Raw genomic sequence first — 13267 nt, forward strand, 5'->3', positions numbered from 1 at the left:
CTGAGCTTTGTCTCTACATGTGTGTGTGTGTGTGGGACTGCTTCTCTGTGTGGATGTGTGTATGTGTGTGTGAGTTTGGCTTGGCTTCGCTTGGCCCACTGAGCAAACGCTTCGTGGTGGTGTTTGGCGTTCGGTGTTGGCTTATTTAGTAAGTTCCGAATGGCATTCAACTTTTGCATTATTTGCTATTGTTGTTGATGTTGCCCATGTTGCCGTGGCTGTGGCTGCTGCTACTGCTGCGGCTGCCAACCCGCTGATGATGATGTTATCACTGGACAGATTGCAGTCTGCCATATATGGGTCAATGTACTGGTACACACACGTGGAAGGAGGTCACAACTTTATTGCAATATATCGTATCAATTAAATTCGTATCAAAAGCATTTTATGTTAATGGCCAAATTGCTTAAGCCGACCAAACCAGATGATTGAACTCCTATTTGAGATATGTTTTACGACTTATAATTTAATGGCGATCACTTCGCTATATACTTACAATCTTTGATCTATTTTTAAACGCCGAGAGAGTCGTACGATGCAAAAAGTACTTTAACTTAACGACTCTCCGCTAATGTGGCTAACGAAGGCCGTCAAGAGTGTCATATTTACAGATGTAAATTGAAGATTTATTATCAATATTTATTCATTTTTGAACTATTTGAAAGTTTTGCTTAAATGTTAATTAATTTGGGCTTTCACATTCTAACGAAGATGTGCAACATTTGCAAATGAAAAACAAATTCATTTATTTAAACATTTGTCAAAGTCTCTTCGAATTTATTTTTTACAAGACTTTTTGTTTTGTGGCTTCTATATATTTCTTGAGTATATAATGCTATGCTAATTTCGCCACAATTTGATGGTTTGCTCTCCAATATAAATAGTATATCAAAAGGGGTAAGAACAGGTTCACATAAAATATTTTGACTCGTATTTGAACTGCGCACCTTGGGCTTGTATCAATTTGTAATTTATTACACTCTTTTTTTGTGTTAAAAGTAAAAGCAATGACAATTATTTAAGACTGAAAAAAGTACCGCTCTGATGATAATTAATTGCTGCAGACAGCTGTTTATAATTTTGATAACAAATCACTTGGTGTCACTGTGCACAGTAAAAAATCAATAAAACAAGCGAAAAAACAGGAAATTTTTATAGTGCGGTCGATTCCCTTAATGTTAGCTCAAATCTAATTTTAAAATCTTCGCTGCCCATTCATATTTTTCAATCGTACGATGATGTCTCCAAGCCAGATTCTTTGTGGACACCCTTGGCGTGAGCCAATTTGCATATTGATGAGTAAAGCGAATGCAAATTGGCACGTCCCGGAGTCCTAAATAGATCCAGCTTACTGGGCATAGTTTAAATTAAATCTAAGCCTAGCAAATAAACAAAAACTAGTCAACATCCAAACCAGACTTTAAGGCAGAGTCGAGCCAAGAGGCAGCAACGTGTGACAATGCTGAATAGCGCAAAAACCCTGCCAGGGCGGACGTGCAGCGATACCATCGACGAGGTCGGAATCGGTTGTCATTTTATGTAAATAAAAATCTTAATTATGCCATTGAAATGAGCGTGGCAACAAAAATTGACTGCCTGACTGTTGTGGAGGGCTGTTTGCTGGACTGCTTCCATTACAGAGAATCATTTTTATAGAGCTCTTTTGACAAATTAACACAACACACGACGCTGACAAATTGTTCTTTAAAGTGCTCTCGACCTCTGGCTTGATTATTATGGCCATGCTCGCTACTGCCACAGACCCAGACCCAGACACAGCTGCGATTGCTACTGCTGCGACAGCTGCCACATCCAAATGCGACTGCAAGTGCCAACCTATTGGGCTCAATGACGTCAGGATGACATTGCAGTCATTGCTATGTGTCTGCTATTTGCTGCGTTGTGCTGTGCTATGCTTGCTAACGGTTTTGGCCTGATCACCCAACGCAAGTCAATGTAACGCGAACTTCGCTGTTGGAGTCGCGATGTTTCATTTCATGGTCTAGGTCTAGGTGAGATGCCGGTAGTCGGAAGTCAAACCGAATAGTGGACAAACAGCTGACCAAGTTCGATGATAAATATGCATAATAGTGAAACAATAAAGCCGTCGCTTTGTGAGCTCCAGTTAGCCAATGGCAAAACACTTTGACTCCTAACTAATAGTTAATTTATCTATTTTTGTTTCTTTTCGCTTTAAATACCTCTGTTGATTAATAACCAAGACACTGTTTTTTGGCAGTTGCTAAAATTTGTAAATCTTAATACAATTTGTCATAACACTAGTGAACTCTTCGACTCTCTTAATAATTTTATGACGTAATAAATGGAATATAATATCAAAGTCATGCTACAAAATTGCACTCTCATTAAATTGCTATAAAATCTGTAAAAGCTGTCAAAAATACGAAAACATGGAATATAATAGGTAATATAATGCAATAATTTTAATTAGCAAGCACACTCAAAACCATTAAGTTTCTAATTGAATTAACACAACGTGTTTCAGGTGTGGGTTTTACATAGCCTGGAAAGAGAACTGTCTGAATTACTGAATTGCTGACTTTCTGACCACTGACCGCTGCTGTTTATCATTGATAACGGAAACTTTTCAAAAGCAAAAGCGAGTAGTTTACTGCAATATTGCTAGAAATTAATAAACAGGTATTAAGCCAAGCTGGTCATTTGATCATTCTACTTAAACTGTAATTACACGACACAATTTCCAGTTGATGACGAAGTTATCTTTAAACGATTTACAATAACCCTTTAATAACATACATATGTATAGTAATTGATCAATTGAAGTTTGCACAAGCACAATATGCAACATTTTATCTAAATGATAGTGCAAAATAGTTTGATTCCATTCAGGCGTGTGGACTCAAGTGTCAACAATCTCGCACACCTTTTGCACCTTTTGTGGAGTAACAACTTTAGTGTTTACTCTTTATATTTTTTATAGCTAGATCCAAAGGTAGCTGGTTGCCATAATCATTATCTAATTCAACTTTGCGAATTATTTTTGCGAACTTTCGCTACAACTTCTCGTATATACTGCGAGTATAGGCAGTTTTCTGTACTCAATAAAATTTGACCAGCTATCATCTCGCGGGTTATACTATGAACAACAAGTAAGAAAGCTATAGTCGAGTGTGTGCTCGACTGTGAGATACCCGCTACCCACTTTGAATAGTACTTACTAGAAAGCTCAAATTATATCTCTATCTTTTATAGTCTCTGAAATACAGTCGGACGAACAGACGGGCATGGCTATATCGTCTCCACTGATGACGTTGCTCAAGGATATATTATATATACTTTATAGGTCGGAGACGCCTCCTTCTGCCTGTAACATACATTTCCAGAATGCACAAAGCTATGATACCCTTCTACCCTGTGGGTAGCGCGTATTAAAATTATAATTTTGTTTAAAAGGTTACTAAGAGCATAAAAAGCCACTGCAGTTAGTGTGTATATTATGGTATCAGTGAGCTTTTCTTAATTGCTTTATTATCATTAAGACAATCTCTGAAGATATATATTTTGATTTCGTCTGCTACATATATAAACAATGATCATGTTTTGCTGCTAGAGCATTTTCTAGTTGACAATTTTAAGATGTGCTGCTCTCAACATATTATTGGTTAATATTATATAATACTGTAATCTTTTCTATGTAAATTATTCGAATCAATACGGACAAGCAGATACCCTGGATATGAGTGAGTATTTGTGATATCCAAGAGGTACGAACTGTTTGTGTCATAATAACCAAAAGCGGATATAAATAAATAGCTAAAAATAATATTGTCACAACCACATAAACAAACACATGATGAGTAAAGCATTAATATCACAGATTTCGCATCTTGTGCGGGCGCAGACAAATAACTAATTTTAATATTCGGTATTTAGCGAATAATAGCCAAAGAGATTGTTAACAGCATCCCATGTTGAATATTAAATTACCTTTGTTTTTGAAGTTTTTCTTAAGACACATTATTTTGTCTTCATCACAACATTAAGTTATTTGTCCGATTCAAACCCGGAACATAATTAATTTTGCATAGCAGCGCATCAAACAATTTTCGATACAACAGCGAACCACAAACGTGTTCAAATACTTCATCTACTACTAATTGCAAGAGAGTATTTGAAAGTTCGAGTAGCAAAATATGTATACATTTTCATACTAATTGAAAGCGTAAACGCATAAGCTTTTGTTCGGTAATCCCCTTGGGAATTGTTATGGCCCAAAAGAATCAGTAGCAATATAGCAAAGAAAGACCACAGCACGATCCCCCGCTGATGGTCAACTCCCGACGCTCACTAATTTGCTTAAATGCCAATGGCCATGTGCTAGCCGAACTGTTAATAACTTGATCAAATATCCCATTCTTTGGGCTGAATATGAAAACTAAATATGTACGTATACGTCATATTTATGGGCACCAACATTGCCAGACTTTGAGGCCATTCAAAGCAAGTACTAAGTCGAGTCATGGCGGATCAACAACCGGACAAGCTTACACTTCTCCCACAGTTCCATAGCGCAACAAAATAAAAATCCCCCAAGACTTTGCATGGACTTTAACTGAAGGCAGAAGCTAGATACATAAACGCAGTTAACGATTGGTAAAGACCCCAAAAACAAAGAAACTGGAAATGTTCTTGGCAAACGTTGCCATCATAACGCCCGTGTATCGCGCTGAACTTGAACAATATTGCGACTTTATATGAATTAATATGCTCGAAGTTATGATTGAGCGCAAGAGTGTCTTGGCTTAGTGTCTTGGCCTAAGAATAGATCGTCAGACCGTGCGGTGCGTCTTCAGCAATTAAAATTCAGCATGAACTTGACATACTGAAAATCAGAGTTGCGGCGTTTTCGGCATTTTAATGAACGCAAAACGGTTGAGCGCATATACCTTCTAGAATTTGAAATTTTAAATTATTAATTAATCACATTAGAAGCTAAATGTGAAAATACGCCGCAGCTTGGTGATATAACTGCGTGTGCTGTCGAACATAACTGTTTGCAGGTTTATCAGTTTCTTAACTTTAAGCGGCGATCAGGAAACGGAAGTATATTTTCTATCTGTTCTTGTTGTTGTCGCTGCCGCTGCTGCTGCTGCTGCTGCTTCGGCTGTGGCTGCTGTATACTAATCTTTTTATTTTGATTTGTTTTTCTTTTTCAATACGTTAAACAAGTTTCCGACAAGGGCATGTAGAGCCTCAACGGTATCTCGCTGGCTTCGATTAGCCGCAAAAGTGCTGAGGTTACGATTTCTAGGCGCTAAATTATTAAACGGCATGATATAATTTAACTGAGGTATAACCACAGTGTCTTTGACTTCAGCATTTCCGCGATGCTTCAAAACACGTTTAATTTGCGCCACACAATGCAGAGTAACAATAGAAGATGGGACTATTTGAGACAACTAGTTATGAAGTGCAATGACTTCCAAAGAACAATCGAAATTTCAAAATTCATGCCATTTTTATTGGTTTCGAACAGACGAATTCATTGATTCACATTGCAGATTTAATCAATTTTCAATACGAGTTTTTATTATACTTGTATGAGCATTAATATGCAACTCTAATTTACTCATTCTAAATTGTATAGATTTTGATAAAAGGTGTGAAAAATGTTATCTAATATCGAGCAATACTTTGGAGAGCATTCATTATACGCAGAGCCCAAAACTAATTCATATTTAACACATTTTTGAGAAGCAATAGATGTTATTAACATATCTCTGCTTATTACAAAGTAATTGTAAATATGGTATTAACTGGTTCGACAAGGCTGGCAGCTTCTATGAGTAGCTGTAATTTTTAATTAGAACAACGCAATCGTCTCGGCAAAATTTTGAAAGTTGATAGCTTTAGCTGAAGTGAGGCTGAACTCAAGCCAAGCTTAGTTTTTCCACAAGTCTGGCAACGTTCCAAAAAGCTTTAAGCCAAGCCATGATCGCTAGATGGCGCTGCAAACTTTGAGCAGACAACAACAAAAGTAACATACAAAACTTAATGTTACACATTCAACTGTTAATAGCGTAATTAAATTGACGGCTTTCGAATAAAAATAATTATTAACATGCTAATTTGTCCATTAAATGCACATTTTGCAGATTTCGTAAATTACATTTTTTAAGACTTTTATGAATGGTTTACTTTGAATGTGTATTATTTACTATCTTTCAGCCAATATGCGACCTTGATGTCAGACACTTGTTAAATATAATTATTAATTGTGCTGAATCAAGTTATGCATATGGTAAAGAGTCCCAAGAAGTTTGTACGTTTAATTGCGAATTGCGTACGTCAAATTTTTGCGAATTAGAATCACAAAATGAGACACGAAATAATTAATCAAGAAAAAAATCAAATAATAATTGTTAACGGTTTCGTCGATGCCTTTTGAATTCGTTGCTATGTAAATATTTGCGGAAGAAATTTGCATAACCTGCAGTGGCTCGTGTCTCACAGGCCGCAAGCTCGCAACTTTGTTTGCGGCTGCCTCCATCCACGTCGAAGGCATTTCTGCAGCAAGATAATAAACAAAATCAACAGTCCAAGCCAGACTCTTTTGCATATGATTATGATAGTGTGTGAACGGTCTTTGCTTGTGTGATATACGACAAATCAAACAAAAGAGCAGCCAACAAATTAAATTAAATCAAATTCGTTGCCCGACCGGAAGAGTTCGGCGAACGTTGCGTATGAGTGATGTCTAATGATTTGGAATTAGTTTTGGCCTACTGTTGATAGGTGAATCGGCTTTTTGGGACATGAGCCTATACAATATATTAGCATATAATAATATATTTATTAATCAAGTCGTTCATGATAAACTGGACGAGCTTTTTTTATCAACAGAAAAATCAAAGAAAAACACAAACATTTTAAAAAGCGAGGCAGGGTCAAGTTCAATTCGCCGGTGACACAGTTATCCAACGTTGAACCTCAAGTGACCCCAGCCCCGGTCCCAGCTAGGTAACAGTAACAAGAGTGTTGGCCATTAATACGAATCAATACGAAACGATAGATAGATACTGTGATGGATAAATAGCCTCAAACTTGACCCGGAAGTGACATTGACTCGCATTGCGATCGCCGTGATGCTGGCTGGCGATGTGCTCAAGAATCGAGCCCTGGGCCTTTAGAATTCATATGTAAATGATCAAAATGAAATAATAATTTTCGACTGGTTTTGTATTTTTCGTTTTCCTCTGATTGTTTTCTTCACCGGACAAGTGTCGCCTTGGATTGAGACAAAATTAACGGAACTCAAAAGCCGCCAATATGCTGACCTTGACGCCATCAGCATTATTGTTTTTTTCTTATTATGTTCTCACTTAATCACTCGATTTGTACCCACAAGTATTACGCATTGCAGCACACGTGTACCAAGTGGTTTTACAACATGTTTAATCGTTTTGCCTACACAGCAGTTGCACTTTCAATTGAAGTTGGCCTAAACAAAGGTCAATTTGCTGAATTCTTGTAGGCGTATTTAAATGTTTAAAGTTCAACACAACTCGAAGAATGAAATACAAAGTAGAGCAAGGTTTAAGAACTTAAACCATTATATAAGAAGTATATAAGAAGTACACTTATGTATTTATTGTGTATTGTGAGGTGGCTCTTTAATGCTCTCTTTCGAGCAACACCATATTTTCTAGCCAATAACAACAATTATGGAAAACATTATTTATTATTTTAAAATACAAATGCTGAATACGTAACCGACAAACCAATTAAAATTCAGCCAACAACTATTTGAAATACAATAACCGGCAAACAAGACTCCAACATCAGCAACAACAGCATTCAGTCAGCTATAGCAAAATGCTGTTGTCATTATAATCATCAATATAAAAAAACGAGACTAAGCGATACGATGCGATGCGATGCGATATGAGACAAGACGCGACGACTATGAAACGCAGCTTCCCAGCTACCAAAAGAACGTTCAACGGCAGATGAGCTACAAGCATCAGCAACAACAACAACAACAACATCAGCAATAGCTAACAAAAATCTTATTTAGAAGAGGCGCACGCGGCAAAGGGGAAGTTCAAGACAAAACCTATAGACGAAATTTTTATACATAGCAGCGCACAAATCGGCATAGCAGTTCAGTACGCGTACAAGTCTCGTGGGTAGCGGATGCCAGCAGAGCAGAGGTCTCTCTCTCCCTTATAATATACCAATAATAATCATAGTACATAATAACACAAAGATCTGTCCGACGAAGAAGCAGAAGAAGAAGCAGATGAAAAAATAGTTGTCATGGTGTTAGCATTAAGAGCAGTCACTGTTGTCGCTGCTGTAAATTAAGTGACGATTGCAACAGGTGCTTGTCTGCGTCTCGGTATTACTCTGCGTATAAATATCTGTATATATTTATGTAATTCAAGTTTGGCTTTAAAAGACTCTCAACGTGTTTGTTGTATGTGTGTGTGTGTGGCAGGATATGCGCCTGAAAGTGGCTAAGAAGATTAAGTATACGCCCCACGCGACAATTTTGTTAGTGTTAGTGTTAAAATGTGATTTATGAGCGCTGCTATGAAAGCTGCTTAGAACTCTGAACTAAGAGCTGACAATTATTATGCAAATCATATGCAAAATTCATCTATACACGAGAGTCAAAAGGTTTTGCGCCAAGGTCATTCAACTTTCGCTTGGGCCAAACAGAAACACACTTATATCAAAAAATGTCTCACAATTCTTACGAAACTTGCTCTTGGGATTTTTGTTTTTTGATTTGGCAATTGTTGACACAATTTTGCTGCTCACCTAAAGGCGTAGCCAAGGCCCAAGATGTGCGATCTCCATGATCCACGATCTGCAAGAAACGCACACACATACACACACCTAACCCATTTTAACAAATGACTAACCAAGTGGAAATGGCGGCGAATCCAAATCTAAAGATGATCAGCCAAACACGACGCAGTCATATAAAGCATATGCTTATGTGACATATCACCGCAACGAAGCGCGAATTATTGTTTGTGACTTTGACAGTTATTTTGGTTCCCATGCATGTGGTCTTGCTCACAGGGCTGGAGACTGGGCACCGGACTGGCCATTGGTCAGAACTGGCTAGGCTAATATCGAAAATATATGGCAAGGCCTTTGGCATTATTTGTTCATTAGCCAAGCGCAAATTTGATGGTTCATTTGTATGACCATTTAGTTGTTTGACTTTTTCTATGCGTCAGCCAGTCAGTCAGACTTAAAGTCAGTCAAAAAAATTGATAATTTAAAAACTCGATTCTGTGCGGCACAGTTTCTTTTATTTTTGTCTGTTTCCAAAAGGTTTTTCAACTGCGGACACCTTTTAGCACCTTTTTCGACGCTCATTTTCTGGTTCATTTCGCATTTATGGTTGCAGCAAATACTCATAACTATAAACAACTACAAATAAATACAAGAGCAATAGCATTAACGCCAAAAGCATACTGCAGGAAATGAGCCAAGTCAAAAGCAAACCAGTTAGCTTGTTAGCCAACGTGCCCTTCAAAATATTTATTTGATCGCCGTCAATGCATGAAAAGCTCAAGAAGCTGCCCAGAATTACGAGTATGGTGTGAAAAAAATAATAATAATCGAAATAAAAACATAAATAGAAACTAGAATTAGCCTCGGAAATGGCCAAAATCCGAGACAGCAGCCAACAACAAATCGATGTAGATTGAGAGAAAAAAACCAAGCAACAACTACGAATGCCACTTAATAGTCGCTTGATATATTATTTGAGCGCCGCATGGCCTTTGTGAAGTTCAAGTGACCACTGGCCACTTGCTGCAGCTTGTCCAGCTGAGCGACGGTCATGTTTACAGTTATTAGCGGTTATTTTGTTACCTGTTGCTGGTTGCTTTATAACAATTATGTTGAACTGCGCGCAAAGTTGTTATATCGTGTGTGTTTCACGTGAAAGACAAAACAGCTCTAGCTTTTGCTTTTGCTCTGTTTGGTCTGTTGGATCCACCTACATGCCAACAATTACCGCCAAAGATGCTTGCTTAATTCGTAATAATGAAAATAATTTACTCCAACTGTTACATGATAATTTCGCATTGCACACAGCTTCCAAAAAGTAAAAAGAGACAGCCAAGACAAAAAGAGAAATAATAAAAATAGAGGTGTCGTTTTGGCCGACAAGAGACTCAACAGCAATAAAGTTGAGTTGGTCGCCAAATGCCACGCCCTGAGCGACGTCTCCCAACTCTCTATCATAGTTTGCATCGAGATACGTAAACTACTTTCGAGTTTTCTAGTTTTCGGCCAAGTCATGCCCGCTCAGCAACAGCGAAAAAGCAAAATAGTAGCGGCAAAACAATAGAATGAATATACGTTTTGATAATGGCAAATCTGCTGATCGGTTCTGCTGCTTCTTCCAGTTCTTGTGAATGCCATTTACATAATTTTAAATGTTTATGATCTTGACAACAAAAAAAGCTTTTTTTTAACTTAATTTCTATTTCGATTCCCGATCACAGAACATTGGACAAAACTCGTTCGCTTCGAGCACACTGACGGAGTCGCATGCGCGCTTAGCAGATTTTTAAATTTCAACGAAAGAACAGGGAATAAAATACTACCTCTCCCCTCACTACCGACAAACAACAACAACAACAAGTAGTAGAGGAAGTGAAGCAAACAAATTTAAAAATGGCGGCCGTGAACGCATCACAAACAGACTATTGGAACTTTCTGTTCATCGAATTGGCTGGTAAGTAAAAGTACTCTTTAACTGAATGCACTTGTTATAATCAAAAATGCTTCTTCGTAGATCCACGCACAAATGATTGGTTCCTGATCAAGTCCCCGCTGCCCCTGCTCACCATTCTGGGCTTTTATCTGTACTTTGTGCTGTCATGGGGACCGCGTTTCATGCGCGATCGCAAACCTTTCAAGCTGGAACGCACCCTGCTGGTCTACAATTTCTTCCAGGTGGCATTGAGCGTCTGGATGGTGTACGAGGGCGTCGTCATCTGGCAATATTACAGCTGGCGTTGTCAACCCGTCGACTGGTCACGCACGCCTAAGGCATACCGCGAAGCTCGTGTCGTTTATGTTTACTACATGGCCAAGATCACCGAATTGTTGGACACTATTTTCTTTGTGCTGCGCAAGAATGATCGTCAAGTCACATTCCTGCATGTCTATCATCATACTGTTATGCCCATGATCAGCTGGGGCACTTCCAAATATTATCCTGGCGGCCATGGCACCTTCATTGGCTGGATCAACTCGTTTGTGCACATCGTTATGTACTCGTACTATTTCCTCTCTGCCTTTGGACCCCAAATGCAAAAGTATCTGTGGTGGAAGAAGTACATCACCAATCTGCAAATGGTAAGTCCAGTCTATGAAATTGAATAGAAATATATAACCGATAACCTTATGCCACAACAGATCCAGTTCTGCTGCGCCTTCATTCATCAAACCCAATTGCTGTACACCGATTGCGGTTATCCAAGATGGTCGGTCTGCTTTACGCTGCCCAACGCTGTGTTCTTCTACTTCCTCTTCAATGACTTCTACCAGAAGTCCTACAAGAAGAAACAGGCAGCTGCCAAGGCCAAGGCTGAAAAAGAGGTCTGCAGCAACAACAACAACAACAACAACGATAGCTGCGCCAAGAACTTTAATGCCGCCATACAAACATCGCCAGCACAAAAGAAAGTGCTGTAAGTTGCCGGCCGGCAAAACAAAACCTTAACCCTTAAACTTCCTTAAGCTTCCTATCCACTATCCCAATTTCCCAACTACTCCCAAATACTCGTACAAAGCGGGACAAACACACACACATATGAACAACGCCAGCCGTGGAGTCAAATACGAGAGAGAATGTGACTTGCCTCAGAGAATCATCTGTCATGGAGGCGGGCGTTGTTCTATGTACAACTTTGTTGACTAATTTGTTAAGTAATCCGCCACCAAAAAAAAAACAAACCAGAAAAAAAAAAAAGAAACAAAATATGTAAAAATTCGAGAAAATGAGGTTTGAGTTAGTAGGCAAACAGTTAAATGCTTTTTCGCAGCCATCGCTTCGTTTGATGTGTGTGTGTTATGTGTTTGTGTGTTCATCTTTTATGAACCAAAACGAAAATCCCAAAAATAAGCAAAAGCAAACCCAAAACCAAACCCAAGCGAAGCGAAATGAAAGAAGTTGTATGTTTATTCGACCCGATGCCGAATTAAGTTTTAAGTGAACGAGGAAATGACAAAGAGGAATTAGTTGTGTAAATAAGTTAAGCGACGCATTGACAGCACAAAGAAATAGAAACAATAAACAATGTCTTGCATAGATTTTATAAATATATACATTTAATAAATAATGATATTGGTATGTAAAGTACTTAGGCATAAACGAAAACAAAATCCCAACAAATACACATATATTTACAGAAAAAAAACAATCACAACATCTAATGATTTTTATTTTCATACATTGCGTATACATAATTTCTGGTACTTAATGATTTGCAATTTCTATTGAATAGCATCATACGGATGTGATGCGATTATAAGACTCTTTGACCGTCGCACAAAGCACAGCGGAAATATAAAACGCATTAAATTAGTCAAAATGGTACCTTAGACATGGCCAAAAGCACACACATCAGCTATTTGGCCAATTCACATCGTCGATCGTCGAGTGTGGGGATTGCTGTTTGATCGTTGATAGTTGATCACTGGGAGTGTCAGAACAGGTCCATGATCTGATCTGATCGATGTTAACCATGCAGTATGTCCAGTTCATGAATTTTAATATTTAGCTGCAGAATAGAGTGCTCGGCTATTGTTGTTAACACCGTGAGTGGCTAGAACACAACACACAATCGGGCAATAATAGGCTCTCTGTCTATTTGAAGCTCACCTTGAGGATGGCAGTTGTTGAGATAAATATCAACACATACTTGCATATGAACAAATCGATGGATTTTCCAAACATACCTTTTATTGATCAATCATTCAAAACGGAACCTTAAATCCAAAAGCGGAAGTGTTAAGCAGCCAATGAAGAGTGTCTCAATGAGCTGAAACACCACTGCGAACAGTAGCATTTAAGCCGGTTTGCTTTTTATCGACCTTGATCTTGACCACAAGCGCTAACTGATCGTCTGATCATCTGATCGTCTGATCATTTCATTGTTTTTGTGGCTCTGTCGCAGTTTCGTTTTGTATAAGCAATAACAGATTTCGGCGCAGGGTCAGTTTATTGGGGGTCGACCAAACGATT

General features: G+C 38.3%; 1 protein-coding gene across 3 annotated transcripts; it reads left to right on the forward strand.

Annotated features, from left to right (window-relative positions):
- The first annotated feature begins 3614 nt into the window (after positions 1–3614).
- Positions 3615–12428, forward strand: LOC132785444 (elongation of very long chain fatty acids protein 7). Of its 3 annotated transcripts, none has more exons than XM_060791551.1 (4): positions 3615–3746; positions 10518–10750; positions 10811–11376; positions 11437–12428. In XM_060791551.1, the coding sequence occupies exons 2-4, from the start codon at positions 10690–10692 to the stop codon at positions 11713–11715; spliced, it is 906 nt and encodes a 301-aa protein (XP_060647534.1). In that variant the 5' UTR covers positions 3615–3746; positions 10518–10689; the 3' UTR covers positions 11716–12428. The 3 variants fall into 3 exon arrangements, with proteins under 3 accessions (XP_060647534.1, XP_060647531.1, XP_060647533.1); XM_060791548.1 differs by having other exon boundaries at positions 3615–3722; XM_060791550.1 differs by lacking the exon at positions 3615–3746 and adding an exon at positions 8106–8195.
- The last annotated feature ends 839 nt before the right edge of the window (positions 12429–13267 follow it).

This window comes from Drosophila nasuta, chromosome 2R (genome assembly GCF_023558535.2).
Source record: "Drosophila nasuta strain 15112-1781.00 chromosome 2R, ASM2355853v1, whole genome shotgun sequence".
Taxonomy (NCBI): Eukaryota; Metazoa; Arthropoda; class Insecta; order Diptera; family Drosophilidae; genus Drosophila; species Drosophila nasuta.

What these genes read in the sequence shown, in the direction of transcription:
- LOC132785444 (XM_060791551.1), top strand. Translation starts at nt 10,690, where the DNA reads ATGGCGGCCGTGAACGCATCACAAACAGACTATTGGAACTTTCTGTTC. An exon ending in TCTGTTCATCGAATTGGCTG is followed by an intron (nt 10,751 to 10,810) that starts GTAAGTAAAAGT and finishes GCTTCTTCGTAG; the next exon opens with ATCCACGCACAAATGATTGG. An exon ending in ACATCACCAATCTGCAAATG is followed by an intron (nt 11,377 to 11,436) that starts GTAAGTCCAGTC and finishes ATGCCACAACAG; the next exon opens with ATCCAGTTCTGCTGCGCCTT.